Genomic DNA, 14,490 nt, shown 5'->3' on the forward strand with positions numbered 1-14,490 from the left:
AAGAAGTAAAACTGGATATAGAAGAAAAAAAGTACATGTTAAGTGAAGAGACGAGAAACTTAACAGCACTACATGGATATAAAAGTATAAGGAAGTGAAGGAAAAAAATGAGAAACTTGTTATGGGAGAAAATAAGGACATTAAATGAAAAGAAGGAAAACTGGATATAGAAGAAAAAAAAAGTACATGTTAAGTGAAGAGACGAGAAACTTAAAAGCACTACATGGAAATAAAAGTATAGGGGAGTGAAGGAAAGAAATGAGAAACTTGTTATGGGAGAAAATAAGGATGTTAAATGAAAAGAAGGAAAACTGGATATAGAAGAAAAAAAAGTACATGTTAAGTGAAGAGACGAGAAACTTAACAGCACTACATGGATATAAAAGTATAGGGGAGTGAAGGAAAAAAATGAGAAACTTGTTATGGGAGAAAATAAGGACATTAAATGAAAAGAAGGAAAACTGGATATAGAAGAAGAAAAAGTACATGTTAAGTGAAGAGACGAGAAACTTAACAGCACTACATGTAAATAAAAGTATAGGGGAGTGAAGGAAAGAAATGAGGAACTTGTTATGGGAGAAAATAAGGACGTCATATGAAAAGGAGGAGACTTGGATATAGAAGAAAAAAAGTACATGTTAAGTGAAGAGACGAGAAACTTAACAGCACTACATGGATATAAAAGTATAGGGGAGCGAAGGAAAGAAATGAGGAACTTGTTATGGGAGAAAATAAGGACGTCAAATGAAGAGGAGTAGGAGGAGAACTGGATTTAGACGAATTACCTTAGTCGTACAAATAAAAAAATGAGAAACTTGCAGTAGATGGGAAGAAAAGTAGATGTGAGGTCAAGAAACAAGAAACTTAACGATACAGAAAAATAAAATTAAATGCGAGTGAAGGAGCGGAACGGGAGACTCAGCGACGCATTGTATTAAATCACAACGAAGGTCATTTTCTCATTATCAAGTCCGCCCTCTCGGTGACACAAGTATCCGGAGGTCCATAGAAGTTCACTATAAATAATCACAACATGACCTGACCTTAAAGATACACAACGAAAAGCTAATGCATAGGAACGATAACTCTCTCTCTCTCTCTCTCTCCTCGTGATGGCTCAAAAACAGACACAAAAATATCCCTCTGTCCTCCATTAATTAAAAACTTAAGTAGGTGAATCGACAGACACGTTACGGACAGAATCACAACTTGACACCATCTCGGAGAATGATAATGGTGAAGAAAAACAGGACAAAAAAATCATGAAAAAAAAATTAAAATCCACGTCTGTTGCAAGTTCCCTCGGCATTCCTCCTCTTTGTACACGGTGAGCCCCCCAAAAAAGAAACACACACGCACACAAGCGAAAGTTCACGTCCTTGCGGAGCGATTCAAGTGTGTGTGGCTGCTGGATATGTCTGAGTGTATGTACAAGATATAAGTAACTGCTTCTCTACCATATATTTTCCCGGATATAGAAAAATCTGCACATCATAAACAATCCTCTCATCTGCTTCCTCCTCCTCCTCCTCGCTAAGTGACCTCCAACACCCACACCTCCACAGGGCTTAAGCTGATATTTTTAAACGTCACAGGCTCACATTGCAACTATTTTACAAGGCCACAAGAAGATTAGTCAGGTTCTCAAGGGTCGTGTTTCCAGTGAAGATAATCAAGCTTTTAAGGGTAATGTTTCCAGTGGAGATGATCAAGCTTACAAGGGTAGGTACCGGTAATGTTTCCAGTGAAGATGATCAAGCTTACAAGGGTAGGTACCGGTAATGTTTCCAGTGAAGATGATCAAGCTTACAAGGGTAGGTACCGGTAATGTTTCCAGTGAAGATGATACAGTTTTTAAGGTGAAAAATACACTCACGAGAGCTTGATTCATCTCCTTTTAAACCTTTGGAAATTGGTGGTATGTAGTTTGACTGAGCTTTTGAATCATGAAGGGATAAAATATACCTACCAGTGAGAACCCAATACATCTCATTTTAGGCCTTTGGAAATTGGTGGTAGTTGACTGAGCTTTTGAATCATGAAGGGAAAAAATATACCAACCAGTGAGAACCCAATATATTTCCTTTTTAGGCCTTCAGATATTGGTGGTAGTCTGAGAGCTTTTGAATCATGAAGGGAAAAAATATAGCCATGAAAACCCAATAACATCTCCTTCTCAGCCTTTGAAAATAGTTGAGTCTGAGAGTATTGACTTTAGGAGCAAGTACAAACATGTCCTGTGCTCCTGTCAAAACGTATCACCTGTGAGAATGTATCAAATTTTCCCAGATAAAAAAATGAATGAGCAGTGAGCATGACCTTGGATGAATAACAAGCACACAAACATCTCTAGTCAAAAGATCATTTAAAACTTCCTTCCTTGCCCTCTAAACACACCCACTCCTGTTAAAAACCTATACTCCTTAAGGCAATGATGTAATGCTTCGAGTAATACCTCAAATATCGCGAAATGCATCTATGTATGGACCTCTCACTCATCCTCACCTACTTTACATACATATCACAACTTCACAACGTCCTTAAAATAACCTAAAGATGAAAAAACTATCAGCTGGCACACACACACACACACACACACACACACACACAGCTAGACAGACATATGCACTTACTAACTATCTGGTCAGAGGTACACAGACACTCCTCAGTTAGTTAAGACATACATATATCCAGTTACTCTCCACTCTGAGCACATACACATAGCTAGACAAACAAACATATGCACACACTAACTGGTCAGAGGTAAACAAACACCCCTCAGTTAGTTCAGACATCCATATATCCAGTTACTATCCAAGGCAAGGTACACAGTCGCTAGCCAGTTAAGTAACCAAATACACACACGCACAGCCACTCACTAGGCCCTAGGGTATTCACGCAAACAGTCATCAGTCAGTTAGACCCGATAAATGCAACAGTGTATCGTGAGCAAGTCTGTTTGTTTCCACGGCACAGAAGCCATCAGGTCGGGCAGGACGAGGGTGGGTGTGAGGTAGTTGGAGAGTGGTGTGTTAGGTTAGGTTAGGTTAGGTTAGGTATGCTGAGGGAGGAAGGAATTGGGAAGAGTAGGAAGGAGTAGGGAATGAGTGGGTGGAATAAGGGGAAGGGAAGGGAAGGGAAAGGAAAGGAAGGGAAGGAAGGGAAAGGAAGAGAAGGAATGGAAAAGGAGGGTAGGGGAAAGGAAAGGAGAAAGGAAGAGAAGGGATGGGAAGGGAAGGGATGGGAAGGCAAAGGAAGAGAAGAGAAGGGAAGGGAAGAGAAGGGAAGGGAGAGGAAGGGAAGGGAAGGGAAGGGTAGTAGGGTAAGAGTTTTGCGTAAGAAAGGGAGGGGTACAATAAGGTAAGGTAGGGTAGGGTAAGAAAGGCTAGGGTACAGTGAGGTAAGGTAGGGAAAAAAAGGGTAGGGAGGGAAAAAGGAATGGAAGAAAAGAGTAATTAATTGAGGGTCAGGGAAAAGAAAGGAGAGGAAGGAAGGGAAGGAAGGGAAATAAAGAAAGGAGGGGAAAGGGAAAGAAGGGAAATAAAGGAGAGGAAGGGAAGGGAAGGGAAATAAAGAAAGGAGAGGAAGGGAAGGATAGGGAAAGAAAGGAGAGGAAGGGAAGGAAGGGAAATAAAGAAAGGAGGGGAAAGGGAAGGATAGGGAGAGAAAGAAGGTGTACTGACGCCAAATAGGAAAAGAAGAGCACACTGAATTCAACTAGACCTCACAGGGCAAGGAAAATGAATCTGTATGAGCAACCAAACTGAATTTCTTTTGTCTTATAAACTACCAAAATGAAAAACAAGAATGAGATAAAATATGAGGCTGGAAGAGGTAAAACAAAGCAAAACAAGAAAATCAAAGAGCTGACTGAACCAAATATCTCCCAGCAAAATCTTCTCATGTGTTCCGAAGTCTATGAAGGAAGATAAAAACAGACTTAAAAAATGAAATGAATGAAACAACCTTAAAATATCGACTCTACAAGAACTTATACATAACACAGCCAATCACACATGACAAGGATGATGATGATGGTGATGATGAAGATGATGATAAAAATGGGGGTTGGTGAAGAAAAAAAAAATGGGAAAAACAATGATGGTGATGGTGGTAGTCAGTTAAGATAAAAAAAAAAATTAATGGTAGTGATGATGATGATGGTAACCAGAGATGATGGTGATGATGAAGGTGATGATGACAATGGTGATATGATGATTACAGCAATGCCATAAAAAAAATATAGATATACATACTTATAAAAACAATATATATCCGTGTACCATATCATAGTAGTAGTAGAAATAGTAGTAGTAGTAGTAGTAGAAATAAAAATTAAAGTAGTAGTAGTAGATATATTAATAGAAGTAGTAGTAGTAGTAGTAGTAGTAGTTAATAGTAAAAGTAGAATTAAAAGTAGTATTCGATAGTGGTAGTAACATAAGTAGTACATAATTGCAGTGGTCAAAAACAATGGTAGATATGGCAGTAGCTGTAGTAGTAGTAGTAGTAGTAGTAGAAGTGGCCACAGTTGTAGACATGACGAGGGAGCCCTAAATGTCAGCCCTTGTTAGCTCGGAGGTGGTGCTGGCGGTGGTGGTGGTGGAGGTGGCAGCAGTAGTTGTGGTGGTGGAAGAACTCTTGTTAGGAGCAGAGACACGGGTCCTTGTGGTGTGGTAGAGGGTGTGGTGGTGGTGGTGGTGGTGCTGGCGGTGTCGTAGAAGGTGGTGGTGGTGGTGGTGGTGACGGGGGTGGAGGTGAAGTCAGGAAGGGTTAAGGGCCGCCACCTGAAGGCTTGGTGACCCCCGCCCTGCCCCTGCCCGCCCCCCAGCCCCCCGCCTCGACCCCTGCCCCTGGTGGTGACCCCTTGGCCATCTATCACAGCAGTACAAAGCTTGAGCACCTTGACCGGACCTCATCTGGAAAATAAATAAATGAATGAATAAGTAAATAAATGACAGAGGAATACTGAGTGAACAGAAGACTTAAAACATTATTAGAAGAGAAAACAGGGAACAGCACATAACATAATATAGACATAAATTAACACTACAACAATAGGATAACTCTGGATTTCTGGATAACTTTGAATTTCTGGATAACTCTGGATTTCTGGATAACTCTGGAGTTCTGGATAACTTTGGATTTCTGGATAATTCTGGATTTCTGGATAACTGGATTTCTGGATAATTTTGGATTCCTGGATAACTTTGGATTTCTGGATAACTTTGGATTCCTGGATAACTTTGTATTTCTGGATAACTCTGGATTTCTGGATAACTGGATTTCTGGATAACTCTGGATTTCTGGATAACTTTGGATTTCTGGATAACTTTGGATTTCTGGATAACTCTGGATTTCTGGATAACTTTGGATTTCTGGATAACTTTGGATTTCAGGATAACTTTGGATTTCTGGATAACTTTGGATTTCTGGATAACTTTGGATTCTGGATAACTTTGGATTTCTGGATAACTTTGGATTTCTGGATAACTTTGGATTTCTGGATAACTTTGGATTTCTGGATAACTTTGGATTTCTGGATAACTTTGGATTTCTGGATAACTTTGGATTCTGGATAACTTTGGATTTCTGGATAACTTTGGATTTCTGGATAACTTTGGATTTCTGGATAACTTTGGATTCCTGGATAACTTTGGATTCCTGGATAACTTTGGATTTCTGGATAACTTGACTTCTTTCTGTTCCTTTCTCTTCCTCTATTCTTCTTTTTCTTTTTATCTTTATTTTCCTTCTTTGTATTTTCATCTCTTTTCTTTCCTTTCTCTTTCATTCTACTTTACCATTTTTCTTTCCCTTCTTCTCCCTTTTTTCTCTCCCTCTCCTTATCTCCCTTTACGTCAGTGGTGTCCTTCCTTCCTCCAATCTTATCTCTCCCTCCTATCTCCACTCAACTCCTTATCTCTCCCTCCTATCTCCCTCACCTCCTTATCCTCCCTTATCTCCCTCACCTCAAGTTATACCTCCTCACCTCTCTGATATCTGCTCCCTTTTCCTTCCTTTTGTTAAATTATTTTCTTTTTTATTTTATTTATTTCATCATTTTTTTTACCTGTTCCTTTCTCTTCCCTTCTTTTGTCTTTCATTCCAGTTTTTTCTTCTTTTCTTTCATTTGTTTCCCTTTTCTTATTTTTGTCTTCTCTTCTACTTTTCATTTTCTTCTTTCTTTTATTTTCTTCCTTTTACTTATGTTTCTTCTCCTTCGCTTCTTCCATGTTTTCCCTTCCCTTTCTTCTCTTCCTTTCCATCGTTTTTAATTTCCTTCATATTCCTTTCCTTCCCTTCCCTTCTCATTCCTTTCCCTTCCTTCTCTTTCCTTTCCTTCCCTTTCCTTTCCTTCAATTTCCTTTCCCTTCTTTCCTTCTCTTTCCTTTCCTATCCTCCCCTTCTCTTTCTCTTTCATTTCCTTTCCTTTCCTTTCCTTCAATTCCCTTCCCCTTCCTTCTTTTTCCTTTCCTCACTTTCTCTTCCCTTCTCTTTCCTTTCCTTTCCTTCAATTCCCTTCTCTTTCCTTTCCTTTCCTTGCATTGCCTCCTCCTCCTCCTCCTCCTTCTCCTTCTCTCTCTCTCTCTCTCTCTCTCTCTCTCTCTCTCTCTCTCTCCTCCCCTCCATAAGCTCCTTCGCCCCTACATTTAATCCTCCTTCAGTATATCCTTTTTTTCTCTCCCTTTGCTAATCCTTGTCCTTCACCTTTCTCATTCACCCTCTACTTTTTTTATTTATTTTATCATATTTCTGCTTTTTCTCTCTTCCTTCTTCTCCCTTCGCTTACCCCTTTGCTCCCTTTTCTCTCTTTTTTTTTTAACTAGCTCCCTTTCACACTTTTTCTATCTCCCTTTTCTTTATTTTTGTTTCTCTCTCCCTGCCTCATTTTCCTTTCCATCCTATCACTTTCCCATTTTCTTCCTTCCTTCTCTTTTTCATCTCTTCCTTCGTTTTCCTTTACTCCCTATCTCTCTCTCTTCTCCTCATCTTTGTTCCTCATTTTCCTTCTTTCCTTCTCTTTTTCGCCTTTCTCCATTCTTCGTCTTTCCTCACTCCCTATCTCTCTTTCTCTCTTCTCCTTTCATATCTCTTCATTCCTCCCCCTCACTCCCCTTTCCTCCCTTATCTCTCCCTCCCTCTCCCTGACATAACCCATACATTCCCTACCTTAAGTAACATATAGGAAGGAAGCCATGGGATATATTTTTCTTCTTATCTCCTTTTCTTAATGAGATTAGCTCCTTGTGTTACCCTTCCCTGGCTAGACTTTTGCGCCCGTTCCCAGAGATATCTCCTGACCTTGGCTAAGCCTGTGTTGTGTCTGGGTTGAGAGAGAGTGAGGGAACGGGAGAGATAATGTGTGTGGGAATATATATGTGTTGTGTGAGAGGGAGAAGGAGGAGGGAGAGAAGCCAAATGAAGGTAGTGTGTTCTGTATCTTATCTGTTGTTCTTCTTATCGTTCTTCTGTTCTTCCTTTTCCTATGTTCTCCTTCTCCCTCCTCTTCCTCTCCCCCTCAAAAATGTGCGTGTGTTTATGTGTGTGTGTGTGAGAGGGAGGAGGAGAAGCCAAAGGAAGGTAGTGTTCTGTATCTTATCTTGTTCTTCTCATCGTTCTTCTGTTCTTCCTTTTCCTATGTTCTTCTTCTCCTTCCTCTTCCTCTCCCCCTAACATGACAAACTCTTCTACTCTCCCTCCCCCAAAATGACAAACTCTTCTACTCTCCCTCCCCCAAAATGACAAACTCTTCTACTCTCCCTCCCCCAAAATGACAAACTCTTCTACTCTCCCTCCCCTAAATGGCAAACTCTTCTATTTCTTCTTTATCTATCTACCTTCCCTTGCCTCACTCTAAGTCTTTTTTTTTTCCTCTTCCATCTCCTTCAATCACTCTCTTCTTTGAACTTCTCTTCCTCCTCCTCCTCCTCCTTCTTCTCTGCCAAAAGTTAACCCTTCTGTATCTTCTCTGTCTGTCTTCCCTTCCCTTATTCTCTCTCTCCTTCCTTCCTCTTTCGTCTTCTCTTAGTATTTTTTCTTCTTTGACCTCCTCTTCTTCCTCCTCCTCCTCCTCCTCCTGTGCAAAAGAAAGGTTAACTCTTCTTCATCTTCTCTATCCTCCTACCTTGCCTTCCCTCACTCTCTCTATCCTTCCTTTCTCTCATCTCCTTCAATCACTCTTTCTTTACCTCTTCCTCCTCCTCCTCCTCCTTCTTCTTCTTCTCTGCCAAAGGTTAACTCTTCTTTATCTTCTCTATCTTCCTGTCTTCCCTTGCCTCACTCTATCCTTCCTTTCTCTCTCATCTCCTTCAATCACTCTTTTTTGACCTCTTCCTCCTCCTCCTCCTCCTCCTCCTTCGTCTTCTCTCTGCCACAGGTTAACTATTCTGTATCTTCTCTATCCTTATATCTTCCCTTGCCACTCTCTCTTTCTAATCTTCCTTATCCTCTATTCTCTAATCTCTCTTCTACTTGACCTCCTCCTCCTCCTAATCCATTAGGTACCTTATCTTTTGTCTCTTCTCAACCACTCCTTCCTATTTTCTCTCTCTCCCTCATTTGCTTCCCCTCTACTTCCATTTCATCCTCTTCCTCTCTTTATCTCTCCCACCCTTCCTCCTCTTCCTCACCTCCTCACCTTTCCACCTCTCCCTCCCCGCCTCTCATTAGTCCCCACCTGTATTGCCCTCAGCCGAAGACCTCCTGACTACCTCTTACCTTCCTCTCCCTCATTCCAGGTAACTTATTATTCCTTACCTGAACACCTGCCTGGCTCTCACTCTTCTTCCCCTCTTCTTACCTCACCTTTTAGCCTTTCATTTGTCCCCTCATCTTCCCCATCTTCACCTTACTTCATCCTCTTACCTTCTGCCTCACCTCCTCTGTTCTTTTCCTTCCCTTCCTCTCTCTTTTCTTTTCTTCCCTTCTCTTCTCTTTAATTTCTTTCCTCTGCATTGCTCCTCCTTTATCATTCATTCCCTATACTTCTTTCCTTTCCTTCTCTTTCCTTTATTTTCAATCCCTTTCCTTTCCATCTATTTCCTTCCCTTTCCTTTCCTCTTCTTGCATTTCATTCCATTCCCTTTCCTTTCCTTCTATTTCTTTCCCTTCCCTTTCCTTCTCTTTCATTTCATTTCATCCCCATTCCTTCCCTTCCCTTACCTCTTCTTTCATTCCCTTTCCTTTCCCTCCCTTCCCTTTCCTTCTCTTTCCATTCCTTCCTCTGAACTCACCTCCTCACCTCCTCTCCTTCACCCCAAGGCTCTCATTAGCTCTCACCTGTCCTGCCCTCAGCCGAAGACCTCCTGGCTGGCGTAGGTGACGTAGAGGAAGCCGTCATCGTCCCTACACTCACGGTACACCTCGGAGAGCGGCCGCGAGAGGGAGACCAGCGAGCGGTTGTTGACGAGGAGGTAGAAACTCATGGTGGATTGGAGCTGCATTCTGTTCCTGTGGGTGGGGAGTGGGTGTGAGTGCTGGTGGGGGTGGGATGGGAGAAGGAGGAGACTGGAGTTCGGGGGAGGGGAGACACCAAAAAGAGGAGGAAGAATGGGATGGGAGGAGGAAGAGGAGACTGGAGTTCGGGGAAGGAAGACACCAAGTAAAGAAGAAGGAAGAGGAGGAGGAGGAGCTAGGAGAAGTAGGAGAACATAAGATAATAAGAGAATAAGGAGGAGGAGGAGGAGGAACATAAGAACATAGAAGAAGAAGAATCAGAAGGAGGAGGATAAGAAACAAAAGGAGGAGTAACTGGTGATGGTGGTGGTGGTGGGAGGTGGTGATGATGGTGAATAAGTGGTGGTGTGTGGTGGTGATGGTGATGGTGGTGATGGTGATGGTGGTGTTGGGTGATAGTGGTGGTGGTGATGGAGGTGTTGGGTAATAGTGATGGTGGTGATGGAGGTGTTGGGTGATAGTGATGGTGGTGATGGAGGTGGTACGTGATGGTGGTGGTAGTGGTGATGGTGGTGAGTGATAGTGATGGTGGTGGTGATGGTGGTGGTGATGGTGAGTGATAGTGATGGAGGGGTGTCACGATGGATACTATTTAATCTTGCTGTCATAAACTATAAAAAAAGTAAATAAAAAATAAAAAGTAATGTTAGTGTGTGCATGTGGTGGTGGTGAGGGAGAGAGAGAGAGGAGGAGTGGTGGTAGTGGTGGTGGTGGTGGTGTGTGTGCGTGCGTGCGTGCGTGGGTGGTGGTGAAGGTGGTGGTGGTGGTGGTGGAGTGGGAAAAAAAACAAAAAACATCAAAAGGGTGTTGCGAAAAGGATGAAGCAAAGAAGAAAAAAATGTGTGTGTGTGTGTGTGTGTGTGTGTGTGTGTGTGTGTGTGTTGGCAGGGATAGTGGAAAGGGGAACAAGGATGAGGGAGGGAGGGAGGAAGGTCATGGAAGGGGAGGAAACAAGGAGAGGAAAGGACAACTATATTTAGGAGAGGCTTATGAGAGGATAGGCATAAAACTGTGTGCTCTCTCTCTCTCTCTCTCTCTCTCTCTCTCTCTCTCTCTCTCTCTCTCTCTCTCTCTCTCTCAAGGTCACAATAATTAACACCTCAGAGGACAAACAGGTAGAAAATATATATGTCAACATTTTTTTGTGACAACTACTACTACTACTACTACTACTACTACTACAACAACTACTACCGTCCCTACCACACTATCATGGCCTCTTTTATAGTACTACTCTGTTCAACTTAACCTCAAACACAAGCCACGCCTAGACCAATCCAGTAACCACCAATCAGATTCAACCTTCCCCAGCATCCACCAATCACATGCAGCCTGAGATGGGGTGGGGCTTGCTCATGAACTAACCAATGATAGGAACTTGATAAGAAAAGGGGGAGGGGCTTTTTCGCCTAGGTAGAGTGAACGAGGAAAATAGTATGGAGGGCAGGGTTGTGGCTTGCTTCTAGACTAACCAATGACAGTAACTTAATATAAAAGGGGGCGGGACTTCATGTGGACTAGCCAATGGGAGGAAGAGGCGGGGCTTTTTCGCCAAGTTAGAGTGAGCAGCGAATAGAGTATGAAAGAGGGGCGTGGTTTGTTTCTAGACTGACCAATGATGTGATCTGGATGGGGAAAGGGGAGCGGCTTGCATGTGGACTAGCCTACTGGAGTGAGAAAAAGGGGGAGGGGCTTATTCGCCAAATAAGAATGAAAAGCGAATAGAGATGCAAGGGGGCGGGGTTAATCTGTCTAGTAAGAATGATCAGGGTAGAGTATCAAGTAGAGTACGGAGTGGAGTGGAGTATGGAAGAGAGGGGCGTGGTTTGCTTCTACTCTGACCAATGATGTGCACTTCTAGGGGTAAAGGGGGCGGGGCTTATCTGTCCGGTGATAGTGAACAGGGTAGAGTATGGAGTACGGAGTGTAGTATGGAAGAGAGGGGCGTGGTTTGTTTCTACTCTGACCAATGATATGAACTTCTAGAGGCAAAGGGGGCGGGGCTTATGTGTCCGGTGATAGTGAACAGGGTATGGAAGTCAGTGTTGCCAGATCTACCGAAATATCATGAGATTTACTGAAATTTTGATGAATCTTATAAATAATTTTTCGATCTCATGAATAATTTGAATATTGCTTTACCAAAAATTCACCAAATAGTTATAAAAAGTACTAATATAATGCTTTTTAACTTAATTTTATCTACATAACATATATCACAAGAACCACTACATATATATTAAGGGTTAATGTGGGTCTGCCGAATTTTTACCTACCTACTGAATTTTCGCAATAATCTACTGAAATATCCTCTGCGCCATCTGGCAACACTGATGGAAGTAGTTGTATGGGCGTCCTTACCTGAGAATGGTGACGAACTGGGACATGGTGAGCTCCTGAGGCACCAGAAACTTGGTCTTGTCGAGGATAGGCAACGTGGTCTCCTTCGCGTACCTCTCCACCACCACCTGCAACATCATCACCATCATCATCATCATCATCATTGTTTCTATTATCATCACCACTTCCATTGTGAATATTTTTCCTATCATTATTTTTGTTACTATTGTCAACTTCGTATCATAATCACCCTCATCACCATAATTTTTGTATCATCATCATTGCTTCTATTATCATCACCACTTCCACTGTGAATATTTTTGCGATCATCATTTTTGCTACTATTGTTAACATCGTATCATAATCATTCTCATCATCATTTTTTGTATCATCATCATCATCATCACTATCACCATGGCGACACATATTAAGGTTACACTTCAAACCCTCATCAAGGTTATCATCATCATCATCATCATCACCATTACAATAACTTTCTCAATCTCCCTTATCACTTTATCACAGAGCCTCTCATTGCATTCTCTCACACGCAACCACTACCACCACCACTATCTACACACACACACACACACACACAAATAAACAAACACGAGATATATTTTTCTTTCGTTTTTATCTCTATCATTATTATCTCCTCCTCCTCCTACTACTACTACTACTACTACTACTATTACTACTACTACTACTACTACTATAACATCAACAACAACATAAAAGCAGGCCAGACTTCCGTTCTTGATAGATAAGACGAAAGGGTTAAGGAGAGGAAGAGGGGGAGGGGGGGAAGGGGAAGGACAGGTGGGGGTTGTAAACAGGTGAGAAAGTTTGAGTAATTAATATCAGAAGGTTAAAGTAGTTGTAGTAGTAGTAGTAGTAGTAGTAGTAGTAGTAGCAGTAGGAGGAGGAGGAGGGAGTGAAGATTAGAAGGAGGGGTGAAAGGAGGGGGAAGTGGAGGAGGAGGAGGAGAGAACACCGAAGAAGAAGGAAACATGGGGGTCTCGAGGTCATCCCAGAACCCCTAAGACTGTGCAGAGGTAAGTTGTTGATTAAGAAAGGGAGGTCACGGTGAGGTAGGAGGTCAGGTCATGTTGTATACGAGGTGCTTGAGCCTTCCTGACCTTCCCAGTATTGACCTCGTGATGGTGAACACAAAGAGGGCAATTCTACAGTTCATCTAATAGTGTGAGGTCAGGTCAGGTCAGGACAGGTCAGGTCAGGTCAGGTCAGGTCAGGACAGGTCAGGTCAGGTCAGGACAGGTCAGGTCAGGTCAGGTCATGTTGTATACGAGGTGCTTGAGCCTCCCTGACTTTCCCAGTGTTGACCTCGTGATGGTGGACACAAGAGGGCATTTCCACAGTTCCTTCTCATTTTTGCACTTCTCTCTTCTTCACTGCAATCGTTTGACTTTCATCTCCTCTTCCTCCATTTTTTCTCTTCTCTTTTTAAGTCTCATTAGTCATTATTTTCATCTCCTTCTCTTCCTCCTCTTCCTCCTTTTGCTCTTCTTCCCTACATTCTCCTTAGCTCCATCTTCTCTTCTTCATCTCTTCCTCCTCCTTCATTTTGGTACTCTTCACTATCTCCATTTTCTCTTCTCCTCCTCACATCCATCCATATTTAGTTGTTTGTCATCTCACGCCTCCCTCCTCCTCCACTTGTCTCTCCTCCATGCTCTCCTCCGTCCTTATGGCGCCTCATCTTTTTTCTCCTCCCCCTCCCCCTCCCCCTCCTCCTCCTGGGTTAGTTTGGGTTGGGTTATGTTACAAGAGTACTCAACTTATGTCACTCTAACAAGCTCTTACCCTTCTCCTTTTTTTACTGTATATCTCTTCTTATTACTTCATTCAGTTTTCTTTTTACTTTTCTTTCATTATTTTCCACTTTCCGTCATTTTTCATCTTCCTTTACTTCTCTATTCTTCTTTCCTCGATATGTTTTCCTCTACTAAATATTATACTCATTTTTTTTGTTTTTGTCTCTTTCCTTCACTCTATTTCCTCTTGATTTCATTCTGTCATTTTCTTTTCATTATTTTCCATCTTTTGTCTTGTTGTTGTTGTTGTTTTCTTCTTTCACCTTTATTTCACTCATTTCCCTCACATCTTCTTTTCCCTTCCCTTCCTATGGTCTGTTCTCTTCCCCTCATCTTCTTTTTCGTGCATATATTCTCCTTTCTTCTTGTTACTGAAATTCTCATATTACTTTCTTTCCGTCCTTCTTTTCCTTCTCACTCTCCTTGTCATTCTTTTTCATTATCTTCCTCCTTTCGTCCTTCCATCCCCTTCCTTCCTTCATTCCTCTTTCCTCTCTTCCGTATTCTTCATCCTCCTTTCCATGCTTACCTTCTCTTCCCTAGCTACCTACCAACCACCCCCACACACTATCATTATATAGCCCCTCCCCTAGATACCACTAATTATAAGTTACTGGCGGACAAACCATTCATTAATCGTAGTTACTATCTCATTAAGTATATACATGACTGGTGGGTGATGTGTCAGAAATCAAGGTGGTCTCAGAAATTATCATACAAATCTATCATGTTACATCACTTATATTATCCACTTACAGTCTCAAACCAACTCATTACCTCACGATAACAATAATTCATAAGCTGCGGTAATCAGTGACTTAAATTATGTAATCGGACTCAAATTAGGATGGAGATG

The 14,490-nt window shown here is 42.0% G+C and overlaps 2 protein-coding genes and 1 long non-coding RNA gene across 6 annotated transcripts in view; 2 read left to right on the forward strand and 1 right to left on the reverse strand.

The window, feature by feature from the left end:
- The first annotated feature begins 17 nt into the window (after positions 1-17).
- On the forward strand, positions 18-4,323 carry LOC126986398 (uncharacterized). 3 transcript variants are annotated; one of them, XR_007739691.1, is made up of 2 exons: positions 18-332; positions 484-4,323. It is a non-coding gene; the product is annotated as an uncharacterized LOC126986398 (long non-coding RNA). The 3 variants fall into 3 exon arrangements; XR_007739692.1 differs by having other exon boundaries at positions 18-182; XR_007739693.1 differs by having other exon boundaries at positions 18-182; positions 633-4,323.
- LOC126986396 (microtubule-associated proteins 1A/1B light chain 3C-like) overlaps positions 2,062-14,490 on the reverse strand; it is a 31,707-nt gene continuing 19,278 nt past the window's right edge. For both annotated transcript variants that reach the window (XM_050842538.1, XM_050842539.1), the window contains exons 3-5: positions 11,821-11,927; positions 9,283-9,453; positions 2,062-4,919 (exon numbers count right to left, since the gene is read on the reverse strand). In XM_050842538.1, coding sequence (XP_050698495.1) covers positions 9,294-9,453; positions 11,821-11,927 — 267 coding nt within the window. In that variant the 3' untranslated portion in view covers positions 2,062-4,919; positions 9,283-9,293. The remainder of the gene's footprint in view (positions 4,920-9,282; positions 9,454-11,820; positions 11,928-14,490) is intronic.
- LOC126986395 (uncharacterized) overlaps positions 11,937-14,490 on the forward strand; it is a 3,438-nt gene continuing 884 nt past the window's right edge. Inside the window, exons 1-2 of the mRNA XM_050842537.1 lie at positions 11,937-13,007; positions 13,038-14,490. The exon at positions 13,038-14,490 is cut by the window's right edge and continues 884 nt beyond it. Of these exons, the coding sequence (XP_050698494.1) occupies positions 13,096-14,421 (1,326 nt within the window). The 5' untranslated portion in view covers positions 11,937-13,007; positions 13,038-13,095 and the 3' untranslated portion in view covers positions 14,422-14,490. The remainder of the gene's footprint in view (positions 13,008-13,037) is intronic.

Source organism: Eriocheir sinensis, chromosome 61 (assembly GCF_024679095.1).
Source record: "Eriocheir sinensis breed Jianghai 21 chromosome 61, ASM2467909v1, whole genome shotgun sequence".
Taxonomy (NCBI): Eukaryota; Metazoa; Arthropoda; class Malacostraca; order Decapoda; family Varunidae; genus Eriocheir; species Eriocheir sinensis.